At 36.1% G+C, this 22,488-nt stretch overlaps 1 protein-coding gene across 1 annotated transcript in view; it reads right to left on the reverse strand.

Annotated features, from left to right (window-relative positions):
• Positions 1-21,844, reverse strand: part of LOC140169388 (SID1 transmembrane family member 1-like) — a gene marked incomplete at its 5' end in the record, with an annotated part of 162,726 nt that extends 140,882 nt beyond the window's left edge. The window contains 8 exons of the mRNA XM_072192646.1: positions 335-428; positions 1,165-1,236; positions 11,070-11,166; positions 15,284-15,367; positions 17,522-17,620; positions 18,858-18,903; positions 21,125-21,277; positions 21,771-21,844. Of these exons, the coding sequence (XP_072048747.1) occupies positions 335-428; positions 1,165-1,236; positions 11,070-11,166; positions 15,284-15,367; positions 17,522-17,620; positions 18,858-18,903; positions 21,125-21,277; positions 21,771-21,844 (719 nt within the window). The remainder of the gene's footprint in view (positions 1-334; positions 429-1,164; positions 1,237-11,069; positions 11,167-15,283; positions 15,368-17,521; positions 17,621-18,857; positions 18,904-21,124; positions 21,278-21,770) is intronic.
• Positions 21,845-22,488: the final 644 nt, after the last annotated feature.

Here is a 22,488-nt window from a genome sequence, read left to right on the forward strand (position 1 = left end):
TGCTTAATTTTACAGGTAACATTAATTTCTGTGATAAAAGCATCAATTTCATAATTGTTATAAGGCATACAGTCCTAGGTGCATTTACAGGTTGGGTGTTTTTTTTCTTCTTTTTTCCCACTTTAAAAAAAAAATTATGTTTTAAATAATAAAGTAAGAATTTATGCATTATTGGTCACAATGATGCACAAATACAAGATTGACTTTTTTGTGAACATTTCTGTGCAAAAAGTTTATACAAATAATATGATGTTTGGTAAATTTGAGAGACAAATGCTGGATGGCATCTCAAGCAGACTACCTCTGTCAGATAAACACAAATATATCCACCTACCTTTTGTCAAATATAAATATTGAAACTCCAGCTATCAGGTAGAAGCACAGCATAACACCAATGGTTAATATGATAGGTTTCCAAAACTCTTCCTCTGAAATCAACCAAGCAGAAAAACAAAATAATAAAACACCTAGCACATTTATCTGTCATGGTTGCCCAGATTGGACTAATATGAGAATTAACCTTTCATTATTTCAGCTTAGCTGTACACTTTTGTGGTAATTTGTTAAAGCCATAATGTGTGATTTGCATAAAGAATAATGTTCCTATTTTAAATGTTAATTTTCACTGATTACATTGTCCCTTTCAATTTCGAGCCAAACAGATGAGGTAAAACAAAGAAAACTGCTATTTCATTCCAGCTACTTCAATGCGTGTATTAGCTTGCCAATCATATTATTATCATGAATATTGGTGTAGCTTCACACAGCAGGGATGAACAAACAAGATGTAAGACTAATAGCGATATGCACACAGTTTATATGTCAAGACGAATAGCGATATGCACAGTTTATATGTCACTGATTCATGTGTTTAGCCACCACTCGATCAGTGAAATTTGAACAAACCTCCGGTTTTAATATAAAAACTTCAATTTTACTGTAATTAAAGCACTTCAAGCTTAGTCTATCACACGGTATTTTAGTACACTATTGGACAGGGCATTACAATCATGCACAAAAATAGAAATTCAACAAAATGAGGGCGTTGCTGTGGAGTTTACGCATATAATCAATATTTTGTTTAATGAGTGCCTTACTGCTTTAACAAATTATAAATCCCATTGTGTTTACAGATGCACAATCTAATTTGATAGGCTGTCTTACCTGGTAAAGACTCAGCAATAATGACTTGAATTAATTTATCCCTGACGGTAGGATCATCACCAATCAGTGGATCTAATTGGAGGAAAGGAAAGGAACAAACATGAAAACAAATATAAACAAAAACAAAGTGACAACTATGATATCAGCAAGTAATGCCCAGTTTAAACCTAGAAAATAGTGATGCGATCAGTAGCATAGCCAGCGGCGGGGGGCAGGGGGGCAGCGGGGCAGGCGGGGCAGGGGCAGCGGGGCAGGGGGCAGAGTGCCCCCTGACAAAAAATGAAAAGAAAAAGTGCCCTCTGACAAAAAAAATGAAAGAGACAATCAGGAGGGCAAAGGAAAAGAAAAGGGCAAGGAGCCCTTTTCTAGCAAAATTCAGGGCCAAAATAGTGTAAAATACAAAATTTTTCCTCGCTACGCGCGCACATTGTAACAATAAACCCCTTTTTTAGCCGGATAATGGGCGAAAATAGTGTAAAATACAATTTTTTTCCACACATCATCCCAATAAGGCCCTTTTCGGGAAGCTCGAAGACATACAGTCTCTATGTATTGTATGATGCAACTGCATTTTTTCGTCTGTGCCCCAAAAATTTTATTTTGCCCCCGACCAAGAAAGCTGGCTACGCCTAGTACAAGGAACTTATCGATGTCCTCATTCACAAACTGATACTATCTGTCCATCGTATAAGACTGTTACCGTCTGACAATGTGGTGAAGGAATATTACACAGTCAAGAATAGGCTCCATCATTTTTTTATTATGATCCCTCCCAGTCTCCCGAAACATCAAAACATCAAAAGCGTTGCACTTATACTTACTTAAGATTGTCCTTTTTCATTTAACGCCGACAAAGTAGGGCCAACTTGCCTAGAAATGGTCAAATTTTGGCAAGAAATATCTCTGTGTAATCCTATGTAAGTCCCATATCACATCGTTATCGGCGATCGAGGGTTTTTTTTCTGAAGTTTAGTTGGTACCCACCAGCGTCATGCATGTGACGTGACACAGCTAAAATAATCGACCGGGAATCGGGGATTGTTAAAACGTCAACAAATTTCAAAACACAGAAAGCAGTAAACTTAATGGCGAGCGGTCCGAATTTTGAGCCATACAAGTTTACGTGGTGAACTAGGCTACGCCCCTGCATGGATGCGATCAAGCAAAATCAGCCGGAACTCGGAAATATTGATGTGAGATATAGCCAAACAAAGGATATATTTTCTTTTGTATCCTGTTGTTTTGAACACTCTTAAATTGCTCATATCTTTGGAAATGGTTGTTTAATTTCAATGGGGTTCACTGCAAAATGCAGCTTTGTAAATGCTTTTTACTATCATGTAAGAAACAGAAAATCTAATATTTCTGAGTTCTGACTGATTTTGCTTGATCGCATCACATATATATAATAATAACACTAACAGTGGAAACTGTTGTCTTATAATAACATGCATTTTTCACACTCTTATAAAATGCAAAAAATAAACCCCTTCAGAATTACTGCTTTTACAATGCTACCATATTCAAATGGTGTGTAAAATTCAGCAAAAAAACATCTAATCTGCAGGCTGCACCAAAATGTAATCTGTCCTGCATGAAAGTAACCTGTTCATAATTATATTTTATGTCTAACTTTGGTTTTCAAGTATCAGTGCTTGGGTGCTGTCGTAGTGATGTAAAATTGCAAAATCGTCCAGAAGCTGACAGGCTAAGAAAATGACTTTACCGGGACATGCATGCAAAGCATACAAAAATTTGGAATTTTATTGCTCAAATGGGTCAAAGTATAGATAATTGTGGCCTAAAATAGGCCAAACTGATGATCACAAATTTGGTCAAATTTGCCCCCATCTATCAGGTCGGTATGCTACTTCTAGTAATAGGCAGGGCATCTAGATAAATAACATTACATCTGATGACAAGTAGGCAGTCTCTGACCATGCACTATTTTACACACTGATTCAATGTAAGAAGTGCCCATGTGTTTACACCTAGCCACTCAAATGTGTCACTATTGTGCCATACACAAGTTTATATTGAGGGCAGTAGCTAACACACTACTGTCCTCTGTAGTTTACTTGAATGAAAATAATATTAGCTATATAGTGATGCTATTATTCTGTAAAGCTTGGAACCCCAAAGAATGCACAGGTTTCAAAATTGTCCACAAGATTCCCCATTTACATTTTAATATATCAATTCCCTGACCGAAATTTGACACAATTTTGACATATGTCAAAATTATGTCAAACAAAAACGATAAGAATTGGGACATTTATTTGACACAAATTTGACATAAATTTGACATATGTCAAATTTGTATAAAAAAATTTGACATATTTTTGACATAGTCCTATGTCAAAAGTGTGTCAAATCACATTTGTGTCAAAATCATGTCAAATATTATTTTGTGTCAAAATTATGTCAAACAGGATCATATTTGACATACTTTTGATATGTCAAATATGTGTCAAAATATATTTGATACATATTTGACATAGTACTTGGTTATGTTAAAATTGTATCAAATCGTGATCATATTTGACACACTGATGTGAATGCAGTGGTGGAGCTGCCGTTGAGGTGAGCCAGCACAGGAATCCTTTTCTACCCTGTTGCCCAGGTGCATGCACAGCTTCCAGTCAGTGCCAAGTTATTGGAAATCCCACTTGAGGGCAAAAAAAATGCCACCAAATATTCAGATTTATAAAATTTTGTCAAACAGGATCATATTTGACATACCCCGGTACTTTTGATATGTCAAATTTGTGTCAAAATAAATTTGATACATATTTGACATGTAGTTCTTGGTTATGTCAAAAGTATGCCAGAATGTGATCACATGGCTGCACCACAAAGGTGAGGGGCACGGAGGGGCTTAATTTTCCATTAAGCTTAAGTTTTGCCCAATGAAAACCAAAAATCACTGAAAATATTGATGAAAACATATTAATGACAGAATTGGATGCTTTATGCCCAATATTTATTGATATACTATTTACCCGACTACCATTCAACCAATATTTTTAAACTTGTAGCTTGACCGGTAAAATATTTTGCGAGTAATTTAATACCAAATTAAAATTCAAATACGGTATGCAAAAACAAACACATGTGACCTTAATACAGATTATTTCACATAAAGTTGTTGTGACCTTAATACAGATTATTTCACATAAAGTTGTTGAAAGGTCGGAAAGAGCAATCTGACTTTTTTGGGGGCAAAAAAAAAAAAAAAATAGTCTTAAGTTTGCCACTCATGTATTCTAAACAATAATTAGTACGACACATAATTAGTGCGAAGTTTTGACGGATCCATTTGAAATCATGAATCAGAAAAATGGTCTTTAAAGTTAAGTTTTATGTGCATGATCCAGATCTGCATGATCTTTAACAGTCCGAGTCAAAATTAGCAAGGTTCTTTTTTCACATTCTTCTTTGCGTAAAATCTGAATTCTGAACTCCTCATTTTGCATAACTGATATGTACAGCATTTTCTTCTTGATGAGTCGCCATTGATGAGTTGCTATTCCTGCCGCATTCGGATCCCTTTTCAATAGCATCTGAAAGCAAATTGAACATAAAGTTACAAATTAAATAAGCTTACACATTTGGTAGTTTTCTGAAACAACTGAAAAAAATATTTGGTGTCATCAACAAGAAATTCAGAATCATCAAGAGTATATGGTTGGGCAGGTATTTCCACATTACTTTTTTAGAAATTAGAATCCATCAGGGAAGAATCCATTACCTGGGATTTTTTTCTCCCAGATTGACCCAAAATACATTTTCGAAGCTCTCAAGCATGCCTAGTTCTCAAGTACCGTAACTATTTCTATTAAAGGTATGATAGGCAAACCTTAGTTAACACATTTGCTATACTCATGCAGCCAAATTGGTCCAAAAATACAATACAAATTTTACATACAGCACGGGTAATCGGGTATACATAGAAAATTAAAAGAAAAGATTTTTCAAGGAAACCTGCATAAATATATGCAGTGACGTTACCGTACCGTAATACTACAATGAATAACAATGCAATAAATGTACTTATCTTACCATTGCTAATTAATATTTATCAGTCCATATGAAACAAGTTTGGTAAATTAGATAGTGTCATTCAGTTTACGCTTTCTCAGATTAGGTGTCCATTTTCTATCTTGCTCCATCACTTGCAAGACATTTTGATATAAATGAATTATAGGGGGGCAAAGATTTTTGGCAGGCCAAAGGGGGGGCAAGCATTTTTGGCAGGTCGAAAGGGGGCAAGCAATTTTTGGCACAGATATTTTGGGCACCGTTTCTATATTACGCCCTAAAAAGGCGTAGGAAAACATTACGAACACGTTCAAATATGCAAAATTTCCAGCTCGATGCGCTCGCATTATATGTTAAGACAATTTAAGGTTTTAAATTCGGGGTCCCAAAAATCTTGTATAGGGGGGGCAAAGATTTTTTGGCACGTCAAGGGGGGCAAAGGTTTTTGGCACGTCGAAAGGGGGGCAAAGGTTTTTAGCACGGCCAAAGGACAAGCGATTTTTGGCAGACCATTTTGAGAATTCACCCCGAATACACATAATTATTGCACCACCCCTAACCTGAGAAAGCGTAAACTGAATGATACTACCTAATTTACCAAACTTGTATCATATATGGACTGATAAATAAAAAGCAATGGTAAAAGTACATTTATTACATTGTTATTCATAAGGCAGCCACAGTGATGTGCAGTATAACGTAATGAAAACTAAATAGCTGCCTGATTTATTTGTCATTAGGTTAAAAACACCTACCATGCACAAACTTCAAGCTTGTAGTGCGCGATGGACCCATTTTCCATGCAGAAACGGCTGTAAATAGAGAAACATGCACATGGCAGCTATTATTATAACGTCAAATATGTCTGAAAATAGCTGCCTTTGTGATTAGTTCAAATGGATTTGCATTTTATTGAGTATTGTCTGAGATTTGAAGTACTATAAAAACTTTCACTAAAGGCAGCTATTAATGTGTGTGTATAACTGTATACATAATACAATAGCTGCCAGCGGACTTTAGCTGCCGGTTGCCTCTGTCCGAACTTTAAGCTCACGTGGACCCCCTTCCGACCTCCGATTGAATTTAAATTTGGAGGGGATGATTTTCTAGTTAAATGGTACAGTTTGACACTAGGAGCAAAAAATATGGTTGAAATGAGGGGCACTTGATGCACCCTAACTGGTACAGACTACAGTGATACATGTAGTGATGTACTGTAGTCATGTGTATAAGTAGAAGTATAGGTAAGCTTAAAATACATTTTTAATTTTCAAAAATGTTGACTGTATACTTACCATGTGCTTTATCCAGTACATACAGCATCCGATGATGCAGTTTAGTCTTAAATTGATTGGTACTCAGTAGCAGCATGAACAGCCAAAACTAAAATCTTACTCCATTGTCCCACCATGCTGCATGCATTCATGATTCACGTCACACTGCAGTGCAGTCATAAGATTCGTTTACTATATAATAGCTCAAGCCTGTCCACGAATCACACATTGTATATAATGTTCATGACTAGATGATATTGATGCATTACTCCGTTGGCATGACAGACTGGCTTTAAGCTTTTAAAGCGAAAATTGAACCGTTAAAATTCAAATCCACCACCACAAGCTGCCATTTTCTTTTTCTTCTTCTGAATGGAAGTTCCTCCTTTATGTAGGAGCACCGAAACAAGAAATTCCCTTGGTTTAATGGTTAGCTGCATTAGCCCAGTGCATTAATGCCCTGTTAGTAATAGGGGCTGTCATTTTTTCCCGAATGGGGTGGGGTCGTGAAAATACTGGGGGGGTCATAATGTTTATGCCAAAATGGGAGGGGGTCATAATTTATTTACACCAAAAATAGGAGTTAATTAAAATATTTATCATGAAGAGCGCAAAATTTTGTCCATGTTCCGCTCCTTTCCTGACACTTACTAGGCCTATAAATGTTTTTGCACGCTTCACCCCTTAGTTCAAACAATGGATTGAGTCTGCGTGGGCAGAAGGGGGGTCATATAAATTTTCACCACGAGATTGTAAAAATTCTGATAGCACATCACTCAGCAAGACGGCTCTTAGGAATGATCCGTTTTTCATCTCGAGCTTATAGCTATAAACTAGTAATTCCATCCTTAAAAATTATGTAAATCATAAATGAGTATAGGCCCGGCCAGCTCTTCCGATGATGCCTCAAAGCAACTTAATTCATGAGACTTCCTGGAGCTGGTCCCTACACGGTCCCTGCCTGACGGGGGGAACTTTATAAGTGAAGGTATGTGCCTACTGGCATCACGAAGTAGGGGCCTATCGGTACAAAATATTGGGGGCAGGGGTCATTGGGTATAGATATCAAATAAGGGGTTATTGGCTAGAAAATGTTGAAAAAATTGAGCAAAATTCTATTTCATTGTTCAAAATTTTCCAAATTTCAATACAAATTTGCTGAAATAAGAGAATTTGAAAGTTGCTGCATTATTTTGTGGCATTTGGTGATACCATTCTAGAAAAAGGGGGTCATTGGGTAGTCAAAAAGAGGGGTCATCGGGTATGACTTTTTCAAAAAAAGGGGTCATCGGGTATAGTAGACTTCAAAAGAGGGGCCAATTGACAAGCACATCACTTCTAAAGTTGAGTGCCCCCCGGCCTGGACACACCAGAAGCATACTGACCGGGGACAGGAGGAAGGGGGAACAAGTTTGCTCCATCTGGCTCGAAATACTGGGACAAAATTGAAATGACCAAAAATCGTAATTACTTGGCTGCCTCAAAAATGGAGCAAAATCCTATTTCTTGTTCAAAATTGTCCAAATTTCAATGCAAATTTGCTGAAATAAGAGAATTTGAAAGTTGCTGCATTATGTTGTGGCATTTTAGTGATACCATTCTAGAAAAAGGGGGTAAAAAAGGGGTCATTGGGTAGCCGCACCTAAAAAGAGGGGTATGACTTTTGAAAAAGGAGTCATCGGGTATAGTCAACTTCCAATGAGGGGCCTATTGACAGGCACATACTATCACTTCTAAAGTTGAGTGCCCCGGCCTGGACACACCAGAAGCATTGGGCACACACTGGGTCACATAATTTAATTTATACAAAAAAACATTAAGAGTCCCACGTTACATCGCATGGTAAAAAGTGAAAAGAACGATGTTTTAATATAAAATAATTCACTGGCGTTTTTTATGCGAAAGCGTTCGTGAATTATTTTATATTAAAACATTGTTGAACAACACCTTTTTGTTCAGTTTCTTTTCACATTATACAAAGCCTTATATCATGTCAGATCTTGATCTTATGTCTTGATATGTAGTTTCAATAAACCATGATAAACAGTAAATATTCTATGCGGTCATTAAATTCATATTCTCTACTGATCATGATGTTTGATTCTAAAAATTCAATGATGCTAAAAAAAGATAAAACAATGTTTCATTTTACAATGTACATTGTACATGCATTTGGTCAGTAAAATGTATAAGTTGGATTTGACACAATTTTGACACAATGAAATTATCAACAAAATGGCTAAGTAAAATTTGACACAAATTTGACACAATGAAATTATCATGAAAAGACTAAGTAAAATTTGACACCAATTTGACATACAAAAAAATTTTCTGACTTGGATTTGACATAATTTTGACACACTGAAATTATCAGGAAAATGACTAAGTAAATTTTGACACAAATTTGACATACAAAAATTTTTTTAAGTCAAATTTGACACAGATTTGACACAATTTTGACACAAATTTGACCCTCATACTTTTCATTTGAGAATCTAAGTTAAATTTGACATAGTTTTGACATACTTCAATTTTTTTTGACACATATTTGATACAATCAAATATATGTCAAAATCTATTTGACATAGTTTTGATATATCAAATTTGTATCAACATGCCATTTAACATATTTTTGATATACTTTTGATATATATTTGACATAAAAATTTCTGCGTGGGTTAAGCAAAATCAATTGGAATTCAGAAATATGGATTTATTTTGAGATATAGCCAAACAAAGGAAATATTTCCTTTTGTTTTGGAAACTCTTTAATTGGTCATATCTTTAGAACTGGTTGTTCAATTTCAATGGGGTTTTCTGCAAAATGCAGCTTTGAAAATGTTTTTACTGTCCTATAAGAAACTGGAAATTTAATATTTCCGAGTTCCGAATGATTTTGCTTGATCGTATCACATATAATTTATCCTTAAACCACTGTTCTTACAACACTAAAATTTCATAGGGCTAGCCTCTCTACTTTTAAGTACAATTGCCTCATTAGCTCATCCCACGGATTGTCTTTTGAAATTATGAGTGGAGCTATAAGAAGCTCTTCTAAAGCTCTGAAGAGCAGTCGAGGAGTAATTTGATGAATGTATCCAAAGGTGCAAAGCCTTTAACAGGTATCGTCCAGGGTAGGAGGCACAGTGGGGTACAATCTAGGTCATTTGGATGCCTCTCCTGTTTGGCAATGTTTCTGGAGTTTCCACCAGCCATTATTTAGTTAATCTCATGCATTTTCTTCAATAAGACGCAGAAAAAATCACAACATTGGCACGGTGGTTCTGACAGATTTCTAAAAGCATTCGATCTTATCAATCACACCTTGTTAACGCGGCTGTGTACTCTAGACATTTTCTTCACGAAATTGAGCTTTTTTGATATGTATGTACTTTGTTGTGTTTCCTACAAGGAAAGAAAATCCAGATTTATAAACCCCAACTTCACTATTTTATGGATTTTATTTCACTAATTCACTCATGTTTGCAATTTAAAAGGAAAGAAAAACTTCTTCTTCTTCCAATATATGTGCATACCTCAAATTGAGTATTGTCACACGGGCTTAACGTGCACAGTTTACCTATGCACGATCCTGGAAACTAGGATTGCTTGCAGATATCAGAACCGGGATGATCCCCCTTCTCTTTTCGAATAGCTCTGACACTTTACGTGCACAGGGTTTGACTCTTTCTGTACACAGGATCAAAGGCTTTACGTGACATCCTAATCACGGACGTCGCACATACACTACCTGCACGTGCTAAGCAGTGTATGGGGGTGAGAAGAAATTATGCAATTAAATTCTTTGATGTAAGTGAACTTAATTGAAGGATTTCTGACCATATAGGAACTTTTTAGGAGGAGAGAATTTTCACCTTAGGCAAGCCCAAGGCTCAAACTCTCGTCGATCGTAGTGCTTTTTTCCACGCCAAAGAGCACTCAATCGATCTCGACCCTCTCAAAAGACAGTTCCTGTTAACCCTCAATGGTCTCGTGGTAAGGAGTGTAGCCACATGATACTGAGACCCCAGATTTGATTCCCAGTGATGCCACTTTGGCAAAACACACTTGCCTCTTCTTTTTTAAGTAAGTAAGTAAGCTATGTGGTGGCCTAAAGTACTAAATTGTGTCATGTAAACAATTTGTTGGGTAATTGGGCGCTTAAGTATGTCATCTGAAGGGGTGCTTAATAAATACTATATTTTGAAAGTAAAATGGGATATTTTACATGCAAAGCAATTCTGTACTTCCAGAAAATGGAAATAATACCCAGCCAATAATGGCACACCTACGTGCAGAGATGATTTTGCTCCGATTCAATTAGTATATATGTTTACCCCTTTAAAAGCACATTGAAAAGGGGGTAAATAAGAAAAGTTTACAAGGAGCTACAAGGGGGTGCTAATTCGGGAGGTGCACCAATTAGTCAATAGCAGCCCTTTGTTGCAGTGATATTGACATCATTTGACACAATTAATCACTCAAGCTGATTTCTTGACAGCAGACTGTTGTCTGTAATGTCTCAAAAACATGAAACGGTGTGTGCGGTGTATAGGGAAACAAGTTGATTCATTCAAATGTTCTACTTACTTGTAATATTGAATATTGCTTCATTTCCTCCTGCACATTCATCATTAGGCAACACAACAAACACAGCATAAAATCTATTATTCATGAATGCATCTCTCTGGTGAAAGAAAATAATTAATAGAAGCAATTTAAAACATTTAACCATGAAAAGAGCAACTTGTCACATACTATAATATGAAGTGATATGCGCCCTGAATTCCATGTTTATCACAGCCTGTCTCCCATGCATGTGTGCCATAAAATAAATTATTAAACAGATCTAATGTCTTAGAAAATATAAAAATCTCATTATTTGGTGGCATGATGGTGACTTTAGGATGCCACAAATGGAAAGAGCACCCTCACATTACCCATGATATGGATTTATCTCAAAATTTCCAAATTTCAAGTTAGATCGTTTTACCAAATCAGGGCCGCATGTCGCAAGCCATAGACCACGTACCACTAGTTAGATATCAATGTACTTTACTTATTCAGTAGCCTATCACTGCCTATACAGCCCATTTTATTAAACGGGCACACGCCCCTCGGTCCCGGGCACTCGGTATCAAAAAAGAGAAGAAAAATTGGAGAAAAGAGAAAAGAAACGCCTGTGTGCATGTGACTTTGACAAAATTAATCTCATATTTGACGGCTTCAACTTTTAAAAAAGCAAGTTTCGGCGCGCTTCGTGCAAATTTGTTCCATTTCGGCTTAAATATGTTATATTCATGATCCTTTCTTAGGTCACCCAAGAAATTTGCACCCCCACAGTTGCTGAAGTTCTGCATACATGCTTGTTATTGCATCTTATTGCATGAGCTTTGGAAGATATTTCAGTTGCAAAACAAACTAATTTTGTGCCTCCCTCTCTCCCCACTGATGCCTCTATAATTCACTGAATCTGATTGATTGATTGATTGATTGATTGATTGATTGATTGATTGATTGATTGATCAATTGATTGATCGATTGATTGATCGATCTCTAAATATAGGGCCTGGCAAAAAACACACCTTGATGCTTCAAAATCCAAGAAAATCAGCAATTTCCTCCAAAAATGCAAAATGACCAAGTAGTATTGTTGTACTATGTAATTTGCCGAAGCTGCAGGTTTTTAAAATTTGATTCCATACCGTAAGTAACCCCTAAATGACCTTTGACCTAAAATCTGTGCATATATGTACCCTATACACACTGGCTATAGCCGATTCGTGAGTGAAAGCTAAATGAGTCTAATTTTGATCAAAATTATTAAATCAAAATTTCAATTTCATTACATGAGTCAACAATCATGGTTAAAACGGCTCAGTGCATATGGCTACGATGGCTCATTATGTGATGAGAGAAATAACGAAATAAAGTAGAACATGACAAAAAAAGGCTCTTAGGCATTGTGCAAATGGTTAAAAGAATAATGAAATCTTATTAAGCCTATTACTCATTGGACTATAATAGGGTCCACAACTTATAAGTTCCCCCTAAATACTTTTTAAAATAAATCGAAAAATATTTAACGAAATGCAAACCTTGTACCTGTAAAAAGATATGGGTACCCTTATTTGTTTTACACTTATGGACCAAATTTCAGCATCACACATCATTGTGTTCAGTCACAATGGTTCATTATGTAAAAAAAGAGACCCGTTTTAAACAGTGTTAAAAGTTGCATCTGAGTCCATAGGACTCAATTCTCAAACAATACAGTAGGCCAGGGATAGTCCGTGTAAAAGAAAACTTAATCTTTAGTATTCTTCTTCTGCTTTTTCAAAAGCAAAGCAGGTGTTTAATTCTTTTCTTTTTAAGGATAAATGGCTGAGATGTTAAAAATGAGGTTGACCTTATCAATGAAAACACAACACTGCAAGAGCTAACCCGAGCAATCCAACTTGTATGGAACAACATGGACCAGCAACGGGTCCGGAATTTAATAAACAGCATGCGGCGACGTTGCAATGCACTTGTCATACATACATACATACATACATACATGATTTATATAGCGCCTTTTACAAATAGATCAAGGCACTGTCAACAGTGCAGGAGGACACATCCCCTACTAAACCTCTAGACTTTAAGTTTTATTTCCATTACAAACACATGGACAGGCCTAACATACTGTATTGTTTGACAATTGACTCCTATGGACTCAGGTGCAACTTTTAAAACTCCCTCTTTTTTACATAATGAACCATTGTGACCAAACGCAATGATGTATGACACTACAAATTGGCCCAGATTCGTAAAACAAATAAGGTTACTCATAACTTTTTACAATTTTACATTTCGTTGAATAATTTTCGATTTATGTCAAAAAGCATTGGGGGAACTTATAAGTTGTGCACCCTATACCTGCAATATATGATAAACGCACAGATAATATGAAATCAGTGACATTTGAAGGAGCTGTGCAATAATTACGAGACCCCCGGGGGGAAAATTTTCAAATTGCTGGCCCCCTCTCAGCCCACCAAAAATTTCTTGCCCCCCCCCCCCTTTGCACATGGCAAATTTTTGGGTTCCCAATTTGCAAACTTTAAATGGTCTATATATATGATGCAAGCGTAGCGAGCAGGAACTTTTGCATATTTTAACATTTCTGTAGTGTTTGCTTGCCCGCCCCCTTTTGGCTTACCAAAACATCTTTGCCCCACCCCCCACATTTTCCCCCATCCCAATTTTACCCTCCCACAGAGCTCATGATAATTGCACAGCCCCTTAAAGCTTTGCACAATTTCAGAATTATCATCTCAATATAAATATTGCATGTGAAATTTCAATAATTTGTCACTTCATACTACACCTGGGAATTGTACACATAATTTGTCCACACATTAGGCTAAAAAAATTGTCCGTGCACATTCATTTTTCTTAGCGCGTCCATGTCAGCTGAAACAGCAAATTCTTTTTTATTTCCAATTGTTTTAATTTTTGACGTAAAAATTAATTGATTCAATACTTGCATTGTTTAGGTATAAAACAATTGATATTTGTACTTCAATTGTGTAAGTCAACCACAATTTTATGCTGTGTGCTTTTGAACACTCGAAAATGACATTTTAATTCAAAATATAGTTTTAAAAAAACCTGATTCCGCATTCGTCTTTGAAACTGCCATGGGCTTTTTGCTTAGCCTTGTCAATAAATGAGTCACTTTGCTTGATGCAATAAACCACAAGTTGATCCCTGAACTAAAAGCCACATGTGCACACACACTATCTCATATTTTCCTTTATTAAAATATTGGAGCAGAAGAATTCGCAATTATTATCATCCTCAAAGCATATTTAAAGCCTGATGTATACCCCACATCTCCATGACAATCAAGTTGGATCAGGATTTTTACAACCTCTTCATTATCATTTTTTGTAGGTATGTTCCCCCTGAAACTACGCCTTTGTTGGGAGCTGATGGCCAATTGGGGACAAGAGGAATTAGCAATTTAGGGGTCTTTTTCAAATTCAGAGGTCTTTCGGAACCCCGGTTCTTCCTGGTTGATGGTGGACGGGGATGTGCCACGGTTTTGGGGTCAGCGATTTTGTTATATCAATGGGTCGGTTCTCAGTGGAGATTAATGCAAAAACAGCAAAAAGTAGGTATAAAAACACAACAACATAAAAAAAACTCACACATTCATCATTATCCGTATACCAGTTCAATTTTTGTTTTAAAAATACAATGGTTTTAAATAGAAACTGTTCAAACATACAATTAAGTTTAAAAAAATGGAATTTGACCTGATTTTAGTCGACACACAGTTCATAAATTTAACTCTTACCAATATACCAGCACTAGGCTAGCCCATAAAGGCATTGATTGTATTATGACACTGATGATTAGATGTGATTACGTCTTGGTCTAAAAGATCAGTCATACCAAGCACAGTATGCACTGTTGATACCCTCTCTCTCATTCACATGGATTAAGGCTAATTAATATTACCATAAATCAAATACATTAACACAGCTAAAACTTCATATAACTTGGATTAAAATTAATGTCAAAGGCGAGTGGAAAATCGCTCACTAGAAATTGTGTTTGGGTGAGTTGTGGCGAGCAAGAGTGATCATTTGTAATGGCATGTAGTTCAATAACTCCTCATTATCTATCTAGCTCATAATATGACCTCAAAATGTGCAGAATGAATTTGTGTACCCAAACATTGAAAGGTCATTCTATGAATGTACAAAGATACCAGGGTTAAAGAACCATGTCCTATGGATGAGTCTACTCACCTGTACAGTAATAGCAGCTTGTGTTGTCATGGTCTGATGGGTGCCAACAAATTCTACATTACGCTGTTGGTCATAAACTGGGCACTGGGTGCATAAAATATTAAATTATATGACAGGAAAATAATTACAGAAATTGAAAAATATTGTATAATATGTATGTGACATTGTGTGCTGTGTGCTTGTGGATGACTGAGAATGTAGGATGTGGTCCCGGGGATGTGGTATGTGTACGCTTTCTCACATCCCACATCACATCCTTCCCTCTAACATTCTCCCCTTCTTCCTTCCATCCCTGAATTCCGCCACCCTTCCTTTTTGCTCTTTCACATTTAATATATTAATTATCTGGACCATTATGTGCTCAATATTAACATGTATTCAAGTCTATTGCAGCCACTTATTAACCATAGCCCATACAGTATGCAAGTAATTATTATACCATATGTCATCTTGGCTTTATGTTATCTATAGTACATTGTATGTACATCTACTTAGGGGATAGTAATGGGAGAGAACATAGACCTTTCCCGACATCATTATTTCTGACGTGCAAGTCCAAAATATATAAAACTAACATTTTTGGAATGGAAACAGGACCAGGAATCCTTTGGCAATGTCAGATTAAACAAACATGTTCATGTTCTGGAAAAAAATCATAAAAATACACTTTCTTTCCCAAAATTTTTTGTGACAACATACAAAAGAATTGGTTCAGTGTAAAACATTTTCAGTTAGCTTTTCATAAAGTAAAGTGTGGAATTAGGGAAGCTTTTTTTATTTTTTGGAAATTTGCCTTATTTTCTAAATATTGATGAGAAAAAAATGTGAAGAAAGCAATTTTGTCATTCTATTCAGCAAAAAATTGCAAAAAATGGTGTATATTTTTGACTGATGGGACAAACACACACATAGGGGTGTGCCACTGAGAATTTGAAAGTGGATTCATCAAAAAGTATACCAATTTGTCAAGATATTTGGATCCATCGTTATATACCAAAAGTCAAAATTTTCAACCAAATTTAACACAAATTGTCATACTTTTTACAAGGCCAAAATTGGTGATTTTTTGATAGACAAATCCAATAAATTTTACTCACTTACTGAGCTGTTGATGACCGTTATGCCATCTTGATCACAGATGACATCTGTGATCAAGGTGGCTCAGAAAATGAGTAAAATTTATTGGATTTGTCCTACGAAAAATCACCCATCGTATGAAACAATCCTACAAATGAAACTCTCTAAGGCCAAAATTGCTTGCTGCCCATGTTTGTGGCATGTCCCTGTCCCGGGGTCCCTGTATGGTCATTTGTACATGGTCATTGATACAGAGTACCCCCTCCCCACTCAACTTGTGATGTGATAAGGTATTTTCCTTCAGACAACCTAAGAATTTTTCTCCTGTAAAATGACAAATTGACAAAACGTTCTTGCACTGACCCGACAAACTTTCAGGTAGGTATTCTGTCCTTTTTAAGCCACAATAATGAGGTAAAAGAAAGCCCACTGCAATTTAAGGTGGAGCTCTGTTGTCAAACTTAACAAATTTTGCTGATTCCAATAAGGTGTAAGTTGGGACATGCGTAAATATTATAAATATGCCAAAAAATCAGGTTTGAAAACAAACTAAGTCAAATTCATCATTATCTAAGCAAGAACATGCAGATGGTAATTCCATTTGGATATTTGACAGAAGTACATGTGCATTGAAAAGTGGGCAATCGGACAGTTGTCAATATATTGTAAAAGTGGATATTTTTGCGCAATTAATTTTTTGCCCGTTGCCAATTTTGAACCGTTTCCCTTGTTTTTAAATTCGCGATTCAAAACTTCCTTATGTTGACCTAAACGCTAAGGGAATATATTCGCACATTGTTATTTTCGCGGTGTCAGCTTGGAACGCGAAAAGCATAAAAATAAATGTAGCATGAAAATTTCCACTTTTACAGGATTACAAATTTAATTTGAATGAACTCAGCTGCCAACAGCTGTATGCGATCTGACCGTGACCATATCTCAAGATACAAAATGTGGGCAGGCGGAAATACTGATCAAACCAGTTCTATCCAATTAAAAGACATTATCGCAAATACAAGCCAATTGGAAGTATGTACGTACATGTTTATCACACAGTGTACATGAACATTCGTCAAGCTATGTTGATTCAAATGAAATTTTTACTGTGGGGAGGGAGGCTAATTAAGCTGACTATGGTACATAAAATCAGTAGCATCTTACCTGTGCTTCTTGTATAGACACAAGAGCACAAATGGAATCCTCTGAGCTTGCTTTCACCACCACAGATTGAACATTTTGAGGGAATTCATAAAGAAAGTACTGGAGAAAGAAAGACAGAAATCTTGATTACTAACCTTCCTTGCTAGTTCATTTCTTTGTCAGGCATTAAGGCCAGGGTTAGGACATACAATCAAGGTGAAAAATAGTTTACACACCTTAACAATATGTTGGAACTCTTCACTGCCACTCTGATAGTTCAGTCAAATTAACATAACTGTTTGATGAGAAGTACAAACCTTCCCCTTTCCCATGCCCTTCCTCGGTGAACTGGAGACTGTTAGCCTACTATTTTCTCTCAACCTAGCGGTCTCAGGAAAATAGTAGGCCCACGGTCTCCAGTTCACCTTGGTGATCAATAGATTCCACCAGATTCCAGATCCTAAATATTTGTATACTATTCAATGGCTGGAAATTAATTTGTTTTGTATTATTATATAAAACAAATATTGCTTGCTTACATGTATGGTTTGGTAATTTATAATTTTTCACCATTGCACACTCAAGCATATAATCACCAGTTGATAAGCAATATGTTACAGTGTAGGTTAGGTTTCCATTTAATATTCTGGTACAAGCTTGTAAACGGCACACCCACTGCTTCTTTTTAAGTCTCAAAAATCACCAAATTTCCACACAATTCAAAAATCTACAATGTACTTCCTCTATTACAAATAAAATGAAAATATTTCCATTATTCAGATAGAAGCCATAAATAAATCTCACATGAGTTATATGATAGTTCTAACACATTTCACTTTTATAAAGTAACATTACCAGACCTTGCAGAATTGTCAAACTTACACTTGTCCGCCGGGCATGTCCACATAGAAATCCACTTGCCCAACGTTATATTTTACTTGCCCTTATCTTTTCCAAGTTTGTAAGCATAAACCTGACAAACTTACAATAGTCACTACAGTAGTCACCAGACAAGGCGCAGCATGCACACTATGCTAGGTATTTCTTTTGAGGGGTACCTGTCTTCTGTTGTGAGTTGACGATAACAAATACATGTACTTGGTTTGTTTTACTATTAAAGGAAATTCGATGATGGCCAAAATGTAGCATTTTTTTCTTCAGCTCTTATTAGAATTTTTTATTGAAAATCATAAAAGTGTTTAATTTTTGTCTTATCTATCATTTTAAATCCAGTTGCCCACCTGGCATATCAGTCTGTGTTTCTGGTTGCCTAGCGACAAATTGTGATTGTACCAGACAGCCAGGCAAGCAATTCTGCGAGCCCTGGAAACTACAAATCATTGTACTATGCACTTACCAGTGGTTCTGATGGATTGACTCTGATAGTTCTTTCTTCACCAGTACTAGGAGAAAAATAGTTAGATGGGATGAGAAAGTTTTTAGTCAAACTTGATGACATCTATCCTAACTAAACTACATTGTGTAGTACTTAAGAATTGTATAACAGTTCTACAGGGTGTGCTTGTATACAAATATTAACTGTCTATGATGGTCAAAATATAATCACGAGGTGAAAGATGGATTGTTCCATTCCACGAGCCGGAACGGCGAGTGGAATGGAACAATACATCTTTCACCGAGTGATTATTATTTCGACCATTACACAAATTTAAGACAGTTAATATTTGTTTTATATCACTCGTACATAAATTCTATTACTAAATACAATTTAAGGTAGGAAATACATTTTTTCATCAACATAACACCATGTTTTGCTGTGAAATACTTCACATTTTGAGGTCCACCCCATAACTAAATCGGCGAGTCTAAGAGTCAGCGCACGGCTTGGCGCAGGCGCACTACAGCAAAGCACATGATGGTAAAAACTATCACACAGAGAGGGTGATAGTAAAAATGATAAATGGTAATCAACCAATGAACTGTCTAGAATTTATGTAAGAGTGATATATTAAAGACTATCACACGGAGAGGGTGATGGTAAAAATGATAAATGGTAATCAACCAATGAACTGTCTAGAATTTATGTAAGAGTGATATATTAAAGACTATCACACGGAGAGGGTGATGGTAAAAATGATAAATGGTAATCAACCAATGAACAGTCTAGAATTTAAGTATGAGTGATATAATATGTTCTGTGTATTTTTAACTATTGATAATATAAAATCCAGTGTTTTGAATTTGTATAATGGATAGATTCTGCTGTTAATTTCATTGATTTTCATTTGTGTCACACTAATATTATTGAAAATCAATGAAAATCTGAATTGATTGGTTTTCTGTTTTTATAATTAATTTACATTGCAGATGGCTCATAAATTGCCAAACACACTTGATCAATGCATGGATGGATGCATCATCAAACAATTTTGCATTATCCAACTGCACACAAATAATGCACATGTGTGAAAGGTAATAAGTAAAATGAAGACAAATTTCATTCAATTTTGTATATTTCTGATGTTTTGACATAAAACTATTGCACTAAACTGAAACTGAATAAAGTCAACATTCTTTGGCATGTTTGCTGTTATCTTGAAATTAGAAGAACATTATGATTGATAGCTGTGTTACACCATAGACCGTGAAGAGATGGACGGTCATCTGGATCGTAATTCTACAGAAATTTCACATTATGCTAGAGACCATGTACGTCTCGCTCGCACCTGTTGGATTAGCGTGTTTGAAAGAAGCGGCATTCAATCGAAGTACATACTTTGTCTCTGACACAGTTACGACTGCGATGTAAACTCTGTTGTCACAAAACAAATATAGTTACATGAAATGCCACGGTAAAAACTGCTTATTTGATTCAGTTTGAAGTTAATTAAATAAATACATATATTCCCTGTTGCGATTTATCTAACAATACCTGTAACTCTGGCATTGAATTAGTTTCACTTTGCGTTATATAAGCCGCGGTCTCAACGTCATGCTTGCACGGGGGCTCATAGCACAACATTCCATTGGTTTGCGACTGATAATGCAATTGAGCGGATGAGAGTTGAGTCATTGACCTTGTGTACGATAAATCGATTCGATGGCAGGTTTGAAGACTATCTTGTCTTTGTGTTCAGGCGAGACGATCATAGCTTCAAAGGATATGCTGCAGATGACCGTCCATGTCTTCACGGTCTATGGTTACACACAGTTATTAAAACATAATTTGTATTTTTATAATCTTTGCAAATACATGTGGCATGCTAAAGTTTTTGATAACAGAAAGTGATAGGACAAACTATCTTCTCTATAATACCACTTCTAGAACACACACCTGTATCAATCTCTGCCAGCATTTCAAATGAGGAGCCTCACACCATAATTCTATTAACTCCACCCACACGTTTACCAGTGTGCAACCTTCCCTAGCCAGGCTGCAGCTATTGATGCCCCTTACTTGATGCTGCACCTTACTGCAACCTGCCACATATACTGCAGCCTGCAACAATGCGTAAGCTTCCATTGAAGGTGAGACTAAACAGCTCACCCAGTTTTTATATAGGAGTTCTCATGATGCAGCCAAATTTTAAGTATGTTACTAAATATACACCCAACTTTTTGTATTATCATTCATCATTTGTTTTAAGGTGACACCACACTTACGTGAGTTGAAAGTCATCCACAATACCCACTTTGAGTGAATATGATTCATTAGCAGGTGACTGTGTTGTGACATCTATAACTATGTGGTGACTTTGGTTGCCTGCTACATTAGCTTCTGGACAAAGAGTGTGGCTAACATCGGCATACACATACCTGCAATGAAATAACATCAAATTAATAACTTTGAAGACCAACTATATGTATACAGTTATGAACTGAAATAAGTAACATTATACACCAGTATACATGATTTTCTTACAAAAGAGACACCCAAAGGCAAAGGGTGACACCTGCGGATCATTATTTTCTGTCAATTGTAGCGAACTCTACTGAAAATCAATCACAAGCATGGGCAGTCAGTTACTTTCAGCATGTATCAACATTAGATTAAATCAATCACAAATAGACAGTAGCAATAATCTTAGGTTTGAAGTCTGCACATACATGTATGGAAGAAGAAGAAGGGGGAATCAACTTCCAATAAACAAAAGAAGAAGCAAATTGGTATTTTCTATACAAGAAAATTGACTGGCCTGCACTGAAATGCCGTGCACAAACTAATAGGGAATTTGTAACAGTATCCCCTTGGACAGACGTGAGTGTAATTGAACAATCCTAACAAGAGAATGTTACAATATGTACTTACTGTGACTGTATTATGTATGGCACTGACCAAGACAATACACTCTTCTGCTGTCGAACCACAAATAAAAGTGGAACTGACGTTTGGCTTCACTGCTACTTGCGCCACTCGAATCACTTTAGACTGGAACAATAAATAAATGAATTTATTAAATACATTAATAATTAATTACCAATCCATCACAGTTTCCAACCACTGAGATTGTGTAGGCAGTCATCCTAGCCTCTATATGTCTTTGGTACAAAGCTCTATATGGAACTTTTTTGAAAATTTTGTTAGAATCTTTTTTTTATGTCGACATGTCACATCGGCACATATTATTCATGACGATGCGTGAGAGTTGACAGCCCTGTATAATATTAGCTTACCAATGATATGATGTTGTTTTTGCAATTGACCTGCCCTTTAAGGTATGCTAATTGGGATCCCAAAAATTTGGCATGTGCAAGGGGGGGATTTTTTGGCAGGCCGAGAGGTGGGGGGGGCAAGTGATTTTTTTTTTATGTCAACATGTCCTTTTTCATGTTTTTTGAGATCACATGCAAACATTTAACATCTCATTGAGGTGGTGGTCGAATTGCATTCTCTAAATTCAGTAAATTTTCATTGTCAACCGTGTAATTGAATGGGATTATTTTGAAATTTTAAAATGCTTGAAATATCACAAACAAATAGGCCTATATGTTAATAAATAATATAATACAAGCTAAAACCGTTGGAG

This window comes from Amphiura filiformis, chromosome 14 (assembly GCF_039555335.1).
Source record: "Amphiura filiformis chromosome 14, Afil_fr2py, whole genome shotgun sequence".
Taxonomy (NCBI): domain Eukaryota; kingdom Metazoa; phylum Echinodermata; class Ophiuroidea; order Amphilepidida; family Amphiuridae; genus Amphiura; species Amphiura filiformis.